Below are 12829 nucleotides of genomic sequence, written 5' to 3'. Positions count from 1 at the left end.
TACAGTCTGTGACGCCAGCTCTTTCTGTCCTAGTCTGCCTGATACTGGGGTGCCTGCCCCTGGACCACATCTCTGGCCAGCTGTGATTTTTCATGTCTACTTCTATGTCTCCTCAGTTTTGGGGGCAGCAGTTTTCCCTGTGACCTGGGCTCTCTAATGGATCCAAGAAGAGTTGTCGAGTTTCAGTTTTTCAGCATTTTCTTGCTGTGAGGATGGGGTGATGGCTTCCACGCGCCTTCTGTGCCAGACAGGAGACTGGAAATCTACTTTTATGTTTGGTTTTGCATCTATGAATTCTTTTTTAAGAATCACCTTAAAAATCTATTACAACTTCACCTCTGTAGTCTTTCTCCCCAAACCAATAATCCCAAAGCTACTGAAAAATATCAGGACAATCCCAGTGTGAGAGATGTTTTACAATCTACCTGACTAGTGCTCCTTGGAACTGCCATGGTCATCAAAAACAAGAAGTTAGGGACTGTCACAGCCCAGCGGAGGCCGAGGTGGCTCAACAGATGTGTCCTGGAACATAAGCGAAAACTGGCGATGTCCGAATGAAGTGCGGGGTTTAGATAATAGGAGCATGCCAGTGCTGGCTCTTTATTAGTGATAAGTGTGCCATAGCCGTGTGAAGTCACCAGCAGGGGAGCCTGGGTGCAGAACAAACAGATTCTCTCCTATCTGTGCAGCTTGAAAGCTGTGCATTGAGAACTATTCTAATATAAAAGGTTTACTTCAATTCAAAACTTTCATTATCTGTTAGAAATGTTAGTACGATTATACTTTGCCTTTTTTATTCTGATATAAAACACTGCATTTTTCAAAGGCATGTTAGAGCTTTGTTTAGCACTTTACAGAGGGTTTTTTATCTGTTCTTTCTGACATCACAGCCATCTTGCCAAGTAGGCAGCACAGTTAAATGTGGGCCCATTGGCGAAGAGAAGGTGGCTGCCCAGGTTCCTGCCACCGTGTGACAGGCCTGGCCTGACAATGCTGCCCGTGCTCCTCGGTCATGCCATTTAAAGGTGGCACTGTTTTGTGGCAGGAATTTAACTTTCATGCAAGACAGGAAAAGCATTTCCTAAGGGAGCTATATCCTTGTTTATTAAAGCAGTTCAAGCACCAAGGAAATTCTACAAGCACTTCGTTCCGACAAAGTCTTCAGTGTTTTGAGCCTTTTTTTCACTCCAACCCCTCTGCCTACTTAGGTTCTCTGCTGGTCTACATTGATCACCTTCTCGGAGAAGGGGCTTTTGCCCAAGTCTATGAAGTTACCCATGGGGATGTGAAGGATACCAAAAGCAAACAGAAATTTGTTTTGAAGGTAAATGATCTGAGCAGCGCTTTGTACAATACAGAAATGCACTTTAGAACTTGAACGTGCTGGCCTCTTTTTTCTTTCTTAAGACGGTGACGATTTCAGTTAGGTCTGTAATCAGCACTGCCCCACAAGGGCTCGGCACCGCCTCACCGTTAGTCATGTTGCCACTAGTCACGTTGCTGCAGCAATGGCCCGCGTGGCCTGTTTCCACTCCACGTCCTTCAGCAGGGTAGAAGTTGCTTCCTTGCCATTGTTTTCCAGAATGTGAGACTGGATGCGAATGTCACATACCTGGTTTGCAGGTCCAGAAGCCCGCCAACCCCTGGGAGTTCTACATTGGGACCCAGCTAATGGAGAGATTGAAGCCCAGTGTGCGACACATGTTTATCAGGTTCTACTCCGCCCACTTTTTCCGGGATGGCAGCGTGCTGGTGGGGGATCTTCACAGCTACGGGACGCTGCTGGTAAGACATGGATCCTGGCTTGTGCCTCGCGCTTTAGCAGTGGGCACAGCTCTCTACTGGAAGTTCCCTTGCTCCTATGCAGCCAGCTCAGGATCCCACGTCTCCCTATTTCTAGAATGCCATCAACCTCTATAAAAATACCCCTGAGAAAGTGATGCCTCAAGCCCTGGTGCTGTCCTTTGCTATCAGCATGCTCCACATGATAGAACAGGTCCACGGCTGCGACATCATCCACGGGGACGTCAAACCGGACAACTTCATACTTGGGAGCAGGCGAGTGTCACACTGCTATTGGGCCCCTTCTCACCGTCCCCGCAGGCTCTTGTTGTTCGTGCTCACACAACCAGGCCCTTGTTTCTGTTGGGTACAGAGTTTTGGAACAGGACAGTGAAGATGATGATTTATCTGCCGGCCTGGCACTGATCGACCTGGGTCAGAGCATAGACATGAAACTTTTCCCAAAAGGAACTACATTCACAGGAAAGTGTGAAACATCCGGTTTCCAGTGTACGGAGATGCTCAGTAACAAACCGTGGACCTACCAGGTGTGGAACTAGAGGGAGGGCTTCTAAGGCGTCGGCCCCCATTATACCTGCTGTGCTTGAAGTGACTCTGTGCCGCCCTGGTCCCATTCTGGGGTTAGACCATGCTTGAGTGTGTATTCAGTGTCGAGTCTATCCCACAGCAAGAGGCTTTGGAGCGCAGTGACAGTAGAGGCCAGAGTCCCAGGGGAAGGGTTAGGAGGCCTTCTGAGCTGTCCCTCCCCAAGGGAGTTACTGTCGTGTTTGCCTGTAGGTGACCACACAGGGGACTTGGAAGGACACGGTGGCTCATGGAGAACAGAGCTTTCCAAGGGGCTGCCTCAGGGGTAGTGGGTGATCTGTCCCTGGAGGCTTCATTGGGCCTCATCAGTGGAGTGGTTGAACAGATGACTTTCAAAATCCTTTACAAGTTATACCCTATGATTGTTTACCTTGCCACATAGGTTAGAGAGACCTCTTAATACAGTCGTGTATAAATTACTGTTTTAGTCACATAGCCCTATAATTTTCTTTATAGATTGATTACTTTGGAGTTGCAGCAACAGTGTACTGCATGCTTTTTGGCTCTTACATGAAAGTGAAAAACGAAGGCGGAGTCTGGAAGCCTGAAGGTCTTTTTAGAAGGTGGGTGTTAGCGTCGTGCTACATGAAAAAAGAGTGAACATTGTAGACATTTGGTTGCATCTAGGGGAAGACGATCTCTGCCATTGCCTAGAGAACTCATGTCTTGGAAAGCATGGTGACTTGACACAGTTCTGGGCTCTAGGCACGGTGAGCAAGTGCCATGGCTTCACTACTTCTCTCCCCATTTGTGGCAGTGGGGCAGCCAGCAGCCTCACAGAAGCAGTGGAAGCTCCAGGCTAAGTGGCTGGCATCCTGTGCACACCAGTCAGCTGGTGCCACCGAGCCTATGGTGCTTGCTTGTGTCTGTGAACAGAGCAATGACAGCCCTGCTTCCCAGGTGTCTCTTAGAAGAAGCAAAGGGAGTGATACCTGTGGAGGGGCTGTGTGAGTTATGAAGTAATAGGATGAGGCAGCTGTCCATCACAGGAGAGGGTTTTAAGTCCCATCACTGTACAACTAGTGTTTCTGACACTGTTTTCTCATCTGTGGTGATTAGAGTAGGCCTCTCCCACCCACGCAGAGGGCTCTCCCAATGCAGTGCCGTGTGACTAGACTAGCAGTGTTTGAGCTGAGTTTTTGGCACATGTATGTTCATTATGTCTTTTATACTTTGTCTTAACTGTCTCTGAAGTATAAAAACACAGAAAAGTGTACAGCCTAATGGGTTTAACATACCCAGACAAGAAAAGAAACAGTCAGCGGTAATTTTCTAAAATATAGTGTCTGCTCATAAATAAGCTAGATTCAGGCCCCAGAGGAAAACTTATAACAGCCATGTTTTATTCTGAGTGACAGACAACATGTTTAGCAGCTGCTCGGATCTTGTTCCTGATGGAAGACCCTGCCTGTGCTCAGAGGCTGCCGTCTCCAACCACCCGTGGGCACAGAAGCCTGTTGGCCTCGGCCACATCGTAGCAGCAGGCTGAGCTTCCTGTCTGGAACAGGATCTATCTATGTTCTTCCTTTCCTGGTGCCTTATCTCTGTGTTCTGGAGTTTCACAGCAGTTGGAACTCAGTTCAAACTCGGTTTTAGACAGTCCCTCCTATCCACCTGGTCCTGGCACATCTACGAGGAGGCTTGTGAGAACCCCTGGCATCACTACAGCACATGCAGCTAGCCAAAACATCTGTTTTTAAAAAAAATTAAAAATTTTCCCACTGCCAAGCTATTATTGAGACTACTTATTTTGAATCACTTTTGGGGGGACAAGGTGTATATACACTTTCAATTATATCTTAATTTCTCTTACTCATAGTGAATTCAACATTTCTATTCTTGATGCCTTAAGCTGCGCTTGGGTGAAAGTTGTTACATTCAGCCGTCCGGGCCTGTGGAGATCAGATGCAGCAGTGGAGTTGTTCTGGGTTGTCCCACGTCGTCCTATGTTGTCCCACATGCTGAACGCTACATTTTATCCTCTATTCGTGCTTTTTTCTCCAGGCTTCCTCATCTGGACATGTGGAATGAATTTTTTCACATCATGTTGAATATACCAGATTGTCGTCATCTTCCATCTTTGGATTTATTAAGACAAAAGCTGAAGAAAATATTTCAGCAGCACTATACGAACAAGATTAAGACTCTACGTAATAGGCTAATTGTTCTGCTCTTAGAATATAAGCGTTCTCGAAAGTAAGATATGGCACTCCCGGAAATCCCTTTGGGAATGCTGGCCTGCCCACTTCGAGCTTAGTGTCTCCGTGTTTACTGTTTATGTAAATGTTTCTTTTAGAAAGTCCACAGAGTATATCCACGTGACCACTTAGTTGTTGTCAATAGTTCAACAGAATACACGTGATAACGGTTCTTGTGTCGCAGGTGAACTCTGCTGCTCTGGGGACACAGGTATTCATGAGAATATCTGGATGTGAACATTCTCTAAGTTTCACTTTTAAACACTGTTCTGTACACTTAGAGCCATAAAAGGGCCAAGACAGCTTTTTTCTAAATTTAAGGGTTTGTATTTGTGTAAACTAAACAAAAATTCCCCAAGTATATTCAAGGGACTCAAGTTTTTATGAATAAATATTGCCTGTCTTTTTCTGCCTGTCCTTCATTGCTGTCTTTGGGAAGGATTAAAGGCAAAAATCTTAAGTCTCTTTATTTTTTAGAAGTATCATTCAATGGAGAATCTCACATCTTGAAAGTAGTCTTATAAGCTGAGCAAATCATTAAATCGGCCCTAAAATCAGAGCAGCCAACTTAGCATGTATTGACTTAGAGCTGGGGGTGAGGTCCTACAACCTGAACTGACCTCCCACCCCACCCCCATCCCCACCTCCACCCCAACACTGCCCCCGCCCCCGGCTGCCATGGACCCATCCCACAAGCAAAGCACAAATCACTTTTTGTGAACCTTCCCAAATATGATTCTATGCATTTTTCTATGCATTCTTGACACAACTAGCATAATTCTGCCTTCTTCCATTTACTATATCAAGGAGAGTAACTACAACATAGGGTGGTCTCATTATCAGTGGTGTGAGATACTTGGTTATACATTGTATCTAATGTAATTTTGTGTCAATATTGGCAAACAACCCTGGTGGGAGCTGTGCCAGCCTTGCAGCCTTTGTGCCCCACAGCCTGGGGCTCTGCTACCCTTGCCACTCTGACAGGTGAAAAATGGGATTTTCTCATGGTCTTTGCTTGCATTCTCTTCTGAATTAGGCCAAATGCATTCATACATTGAAGAACTGTGTGTTTCTCCTTTTTCTGTGAACTTTGTCCACATCTCATTGGGATTGTTCTTTTTCAGGGTAAGTTGTAGGAGTCCTTGGTATATGAGTTGTAGATATTTGTCATGTCTTATCTTAAGATCTCTGTTGCCATGAAATTTTAAATATTTCTGTGTTATACTCTGATTTATAAAGTTTTAAATGGCTTTTTTTGGGTTTTGTGTCAAAATGCCATCAATTGAGAAGAAAAGTAATTTTTTAATACTAGTACTAATTTAAATGTTTAGGACTAAACTTTTGGTTGCTATTTTAGATTTAGTTTCTTCAGTTTTTTTAACAGGTAGTTTGAATATATGAAGCCTGTTCATTTCTATAAAAAGCTTTTCAGTTGATTCTTTTGAAATTTCCAAATAAATAACTCACTATAAAAATAATGCCTATTTATGTCTCTTCTTTTCCCAATACTGACTTTTATTGCATCTTTAGAATATCACAAATAAGTCTAAAAAATTACCTGATATCGTGGTGTTTCTGTAGCTAGACAGCTTAGCTCTTATTCATCAGTTTGCTGAACTGTTCCTTTTTCAGAAACAGATACCATCCAAAAGTTTTCTGATAGCCTTGTTTTAAACTGTCATGGCTTGTTGAATCAAAGCAGCTGAATGTGATCCAAGTCCACTGTCATTTCCTTCAAGAATTAACTTACCTTTCTGGGCTCAAGATAGTGAACAAGCAACGCCTGACCTCATCCGAACCCTGTAGATGTATTTTTCACCCAAGAAATCTCAGATTTCACTAAGAGAACCATCCTGAATAAGCATTGGAGAAGCACGCACACAGATGTCACCTTTAACAGAAGCTGGTGAAACACTCTTGGTTGGGTTTTGCACGTGACTGCAGGGTCCCCAGCCCTCCCTCCAGATAAGTCTCTGAGCTAAGAGGGAACGTCATGCAGCGCTAGCTCCGGACAGTTCTCAGTTGACCTGCATTACCTTAAGCAGCCATCCGACATCCCTAAACCTCTGTTCTCATCTCTACAAAGCATGCAGGACGGGTGGGGGTGGGACTGTGGGCCTGGGACCACAGACCCCGTGATGGTTGTGCCAAAAGCAGCCTGGAGGTGATCAGGGAGTCAGGTGTTCTTGGAGAGTGAGGGGAGGGATTGGCAGGGGGCACTCTGGGGGTCTTGGGCTGCCACCCCCTCCTCAGCTACTGAAAGACCCCCAAGTTCTCTTCCTTAGAGGACAGGCTCATTGCAGTATTGTGAACTTGGCCCAGGAGCAGACACAGCCCCTCAGAATGCCTGGGACTTAGAGGTTGAAGGCACTTTCACAAGCACAGCAGCTACCACTGAAACTAAGTGTCTTTAAAAATGGCACTTGGCTGGGCCACTTCTTGCCCCAGGGCAGTGGCTGTCCAGCTACAATTTGGAGGAAGATCTCTCTTGCTGAGGTTTCTTTTGACCAAATATTTGGAACTTGTAGTTTTCCGGTTCAGTCTCAGGAGCCACACCAGCTCTAAGTGGGGAAGCGCAAGTCAAAGGATGGGACCTTGGACATGGAGAAGACAAGGTCATCTGCAAATGGACCCGGCAGGCAGGACTGGCCACCCCCAGATCCTCTAAGGGCTTCGTGTTCACCCTTTAACGAGGTCTGAGGCCTCCTGGGATCTGGCCCGGGAACTCCCAGTTCCTTTTCCTGCAGGTTTCTTCTGTGGGGGAAGATTTGTGACACAGAGCTTGGGACTCCGGCTGGCCACATTCATTCAACACCACCACTCCCCAGGCAATGGGGTCCAGCCTCCCCGCCCTGCCTTGTACAATCTGCTTAAGACAGAAACCCCCTGGAGCCCCAGCCTCTGTCAACTGCGTTGTGGCCACCCCTCCCGGACTGGGACCCAATGGGTCAGGAATAGGTTCTCATTTGCCAGGATAGTCATGTACATCCTCGGCCAGGGGAAGCCCCACACCTACCCTTGCTGGCCAGGGTGACTCCCAGGGCCATGCAGTTCTGAGGTCTATTGTCACACATAGCGTCATGTTGTTACTGACTTGTCCCAAAGAAGCAGCTGGGCCTGAGTCCAGAAAGCACAAGTCCAGAGGCTTGTGCTGTGGTTATGACCCGGGGACTACATGGGAGTCTTTTCCGGGGGGAGCTGTGATAGGTGAGGCCTGGGGAATGGGGATCTGGCAGGGAAATGCCAGCACAGTGAAGACCCGTGGGTGTGCGTGGACACAGCCTTCCCTATTGTGATACTGAAATGCCATCTGAGTGGAAACAGTCGCTGCTCTGAGCTCACCCTGAGTCACCACCCCATGATTGGGAGCTGAGTGTGACCCCTGGCCTTTTGAACATCGCCCTCTGGAAACATCCTGTAAAAGATGAGTGGCTGGGCAATTCTGAGTTGTCCTCTCCATCCAAAGCCTGCAAGTGCCATTCAGACACACAGCAGAGGCTCTGCCTGCGAGGCCTTCTCTATGCAGCCAGGGGCCTAGGATAAACCCTGATTCCTGACAGCCCAACCCCTTCCAGTTATGGCACAGCCCTCCGGGACCATGATCTGCTAAGGAGACAGGTCAGTCTAAACCTCCCAAGAGGTAGACCCGTGCCAGATTTCAGGGCTGACCAGAGCTGGGGGAGGCGAGGGCGCCTGGGATTTTCCATTGCAGGACTGGACACTCCTGAGAACCGGTCCTGCACGTGGCAACGGTTGTAACTCTTGTGCCTGATGATGTAGCCAAGAAGGAACAACTTAATATGTCTTTGGGCCTCCACGGGAGAGACCCACATTTGCAGTGAGGGTCATATGTCACTCCATCTGGTTTCTTACATTCTTCAGCTCCGAAATCTATTTGGTTCTTTTTCATGGTTTTTATATGTTCTGTCTCCGTCGGGCTTCTCCCTTTGTCCCTGCACTTTCCTCGTGTTGCTGGATGGCCCATTTGTGTTCCCTGCTGCTCTCTGAGCGGCTGCAGATTATTGAGCCGTCCGCACTACACCGAACAGCCCATTTCACCCCCTGGATTCTGCCTTTCGGTCTGTGTTAGGGGTCACTCACCGAGCAAGCTGTCAGAGCTCTTCGTACCCCTGAGGTGTAACTGTGCAGTGTCTGCATGACAAACTCCAACGACTCATTCCACCTAATCCAACTGTGTGTTCCTTCCGCGGTCATCCCAACCCTCGATGTTCCATGGGCCTCGGTTTTCCTCCACTACTGTTGCGTGAGCTAGGGGAGGGGCATGGCTAGTTCGGAGAGCCGCCAGTATCCTCGTAGGTGGCATTTTGTATCGCACATGTGGGACCTGCCAGGAACTAGTCTGCTAACGGCTCTGGAAGCCGATGGAGCCAGAGGTGCAGGTCCTGGGTGGGGCTGTGGAGCAGGGCAAGGCGACTGCCAGGGATGACTGCAAGAGACCTAAGCTAAGCTGAGCTAAGATCCTCAGGCAGGGTGGCGCTTCCTTCTCTGGCAAAGCAGACTCTGCACAATTCTGGAGTTTGTTGACCTCTCTTAATTGGGAGCCACCTGTACGTAAGTTCCCACTCTGGTTAGCAGGACCCGTGTCTTCTGAACCAATACCATCACTTTCACGGCCATGTGAATGGGACTTGATTTGGGTTGTGACTCAGCCACCTGCAAGATGAGATTCTGTTAGGCGTCCAGGAATCTCAGCTCTGTAGCTATGCAGAAGTTTCCCGGCCATTAGACAATGCTTGCGTCCGGGATTGGATGTCTTGAGTTTACCTTTTTCTTTCCTCACTTAATCAAGAGCAATTCTGAACAATAAGCTAATTACATCACATTTGTTAGTTTGTAAAACGGGATCTAAAATATCAAGTTCATGGTCAACTAGAACCTTTTCTTAAGTGAATATTTGCTTAGGAGGATTCAGGGGTGATCCTTCTTGCATCTCTGTTGCCACATTGTACCCTGGACTGTTATGCCTTCTTTAACACTGGAAATGTGGTCACTAAGGCCTTTGAATTTAATCAGATTAGAGAACCAATTCCAGAAGCCCCAAAACCATTTGAAAAAACACATCTTTAAAATTCTGTTCCTCTGGAACTATCCTCTTTACCAAAATCTGCATCCGAGAGATTTCTTGAGAGAAAAAGAACATATATCTCTATAACACGAACAGACATGTGCATACATATATGCATGCATGTGTACATATGCAAAGCACATGCACAGAGAAACACATATGACGAGATTTGTTTCATGAGGTGATGTTTGTCCTCATGAGGCTGGCAGGCCTGACGTGTATAGGGCAGGCCAGCAGGCTAGCCGCTCAGCCAGGTTTTATACTGTGATGTGAGGATAATTTCTTCACCAAGAAACCTCAGTTTTTTCTCTTAAGGGTTTTGGCTCAGTAACAAACACACCACCATTCTGGGGGGTAAGAACCCACAAAGGCAACTGATTGCAGATGCGTTTGTTCACCTAACTGGGTGCTATAGCCCGGGCGACCTGATGCATCACACTAACCATCACAGTGGGTGGCAGCATTCTCTGTGCAGTCGCCAGCTTTGCCAACACTTCCTCCCTTCCCTGGGTTGCCTTTCCCTTGAGATGGCGTCTTTCAGTGTGCAGAAGTTCGGCATGTTTATGAATTCCAGCGAACCTGCTGTGTCTGTGTTTCTCGTGCTTTAGAGGCTGTTTCTTACCTGTGGCCAAACCCACCGTCGGAGGTGACTGCACTCCTCTTCTTCCTTTGTCAGAACGTCATAGTTTTAGCTCCGACGTTTCGGTTTGTTTCCCCAAAGGTGGCGCTAAAGCTCAAGTCACTGGAGGGAGGCCGGCCATCCCAGGCCCCCAGCCCTCCCTGGGCCTGAACTTGGTCTTGCCGCAGGGGTATGGGCCAGGCTGAGAGCCCTAGGGCTGCTGCCCTCCCAGGGTCCCAGATGCTGCTCTCCAAGCGCCCCTCATCCATCCATCCACATTCAGTCCTGGGGTTGGGGGACCAAGAGTAAAGTCAACCCCTGAAGTGGGATCCCACCTGGCCTGGGGCTGGTCCAGGGCTACCACAGGGTGGGCCTGACCCAGGTCTGTTGGCCTGTTACCAACACATAGAGACTCCAGGGTCTCCTGGCAAGTGTGCTGGATCCCACAGCCCCCCGTGACACTTTCTTGCCCCAGCACAGGTGCCGAATTGTCCTTGTTCCCACTGAACGGTCCGTGGGGGTGAAGGGACAAGAACAGGCCTGTCTTACACAACGATGCTGCCGCCTCAGAAGTGTCACCTTTTGATTTACTAACTTCCCAGATACAAAGCCCTATTTCTGAGCCCCCTAACACATGTCACTGGCATTTTTTCATCTTGATCATCAAACGCTACTCTTTTAATATGATAAACTTTTTGACATGTTTTCAGAGCTAGTAGCACGTCTCTCATTGCTGACTTTTGAAATATTCTTGAGGCTGTTTTTGCAGATTTTCTCTTTCATTTGGTCTTTAGAATCGGCTACACAAGTGCTATAGCAAATACTTCAAACTTAGGCTGGCCGTGTATCGAATTTATACATTAATTTGGAGGAAAACGAATGTAAAGGCAATTGTGAGTTTTCCCATTTCCCAATCTGCTATATCTTACCATTTACCCTTTATTCATCATTCTTTATTAATATAATATATGTGCACAGATATGACTGATATATACAATAAAGTATATAAAATATATGTATAATAATACAATATACAATACATAGAGCTAATACATTTTCTTGTCATTCTTAGCCCTGGGTAGTTGCTAGAATTTGGGGCTACAGTAAAGGGAAATTGCTTTCTCTGCCACACTTTCAAACTGGTTATTTCCATTGCATACAAGGACGATTTCTTATACCGATCTTGATGTAGCTTGTTGGCTCCTGTGTCTGTGTTGGGTGATTCACTCTCACTTTTTAAGGTATGGGATCTTGTAATGGCAGCCTCGTGCCTTTTTCATTCTCTGTCTCTCACATTGCTTTTCCTGCTACGGGCGGTTTTAGTGCTGGCTGTGGGCCTCCTTCTTTTACTTGTTTTCACCAGGAAAGCCACTGCTGTTTTCATCATCATGTTTGTGGCGCATTTTCATGTCCTTTATCTAACTAAAAATATTTTCTTCCATTTCTAAATTGCTCAGAATTTTATCAGGATCTGGTGAAGGTACTTATTGACTCTATGGAGGTGCATACTCCTCCCTTGTCAACAGTGTAAATGTCATTGGCATTCGATATTTATTAATTGCTCCTAGCTGTTTCTTGTAAAACTGCTGTAAGTTTGTGGTTAAGATTTTTATATCTATTTTAAATAAATTGGCCTATAATTTCCTTTGTGGTACAATCCTGGTTGGATTTTGAAAGGTATGTAATGCAAAAAAGTATTTCTTATAGAAAGGGATGGAGAGAATGCATAGATAATGGATGGAGAGAGTCGATGAAAAAAACTGAAAGGAGTAGATGAATGGATGAAGGAGAGGGAAGGGGAGAAGGAGTGAATGCAAGAACAAAATGGAGAGATGCCCAGGACAGGGCAGATAGCTGGACAGGTAGAATGGAGCACAGACAGTTGGCGAGACGAAAAGACCGCACAGAGAGAGACAGAGGAGACTGAATAGGTAGCACATCAGTGTCCCCGTTGACTTTTGATATAGACTCAGGGGCATCTCTACAAACTCTACCACAAATTACAAAATCACTGTGTACTTTGGGTTTATTTTTGTCTCAAGTAATAGAAAAGCAAAGGCAAACCGCTCGGCAGAAACAAATTCACCGGCCCCTATAGGCTGTGATGTGTTCTGCATAAATCACAGAGTTTATTTCCCTCCGTTGACAAACTAGGTCACATGCTGGTTTTTTTTTGTTGTTTGTTTGTTTGTTTTTTTACCTGTGCACTGCACCAGATTCAAAGGAATCAGATTAAGCCAAAAGAATTTAGGTCCAGAGATAGGGTGGTGTCACATTGCCCCACACGCAGTCACTCTCCTCTTGGAGAGCTGGGTGTGGACACTGGGAAACAGCTGACAACAGTCCACCACGACTCCGCCGCTCAGTTTTAAAATCTCGATCATGGTGTTGCCATCACATCGAACCCATGCTAAATGGAGCCTGTTAGACTCTGCATGACTCACATCACATAGGCTGAGACAGCAGCTGTGCTGCCATGTTCAGAGCAAACCTGCCCACCCTGCAGTGAGAGCTAGGGACAGAGCGAAGGGCACCGCA

At 46.7% G+C, this 12829-nt stretch overlaps 1 protein-coding gene across 2 annotated transcripts in view; it reads left to right on the top strand.

The window, feature by feature from the left end:
- The window catches only part of BUB1 (BUB1 mitotic checkpoint serine/threonine kinase), a 37657-nt gene extending 31593 nt beyond the window's left edge, over positions 1-6064 (top strand). For both annotated transcript variants that reach the window (XM_016126122.2, XM_016126121.2), the window contains exons 20-25: positions 1209-1324; positions 1624-1785; positions 1901-2058; positions 2156-2330; positions 2845-2951; positions 4393-6064. In XM_016126122.2, coding sequence (XP_015981608.2) covers positions 1209-1324; positions 1624-1785; positions 1901-2058; positions 2156-2330; positions 2845-2951; positions 4393-4588 — 914 coding nt within the window. In that variant the 3' untranslated portion in view covers positions 4589-6064. The remainder of the gene's footprint in view (positions 1-1208; positions 1325-1623; positions 1786-1900; positions 2059-2155; positions 2331-2844; positions 2952-4392) is intronic.
- The last annotated feature ends 6765 nt before the right edge of the window (positions 6065-12829 follow it).

This window comes from Rousettus aegyptiacus, unplaced genomic scaffold, assembly GCF_014176215.1.
Source record: "Rousettus aegyptiacus isolate mRouAeg1 unplaced genomic scaffold, mRouAeg1.p scaffold_m13_p_7, whole genome shotgun sequence".
In the NCBI taxonomy this organism is placed as follows: domain Eukaryota; kingdom Metazoa; phylum Chordata; class Mammalia; order Chiroptera; family Pteropodidae; genus Rousettus; species Rousettus aegyptiacus.
Note: the sequence above shows the minus strand (reverse complement) of the source record. Positions and strands in the feature narration are given on the sequence as shown.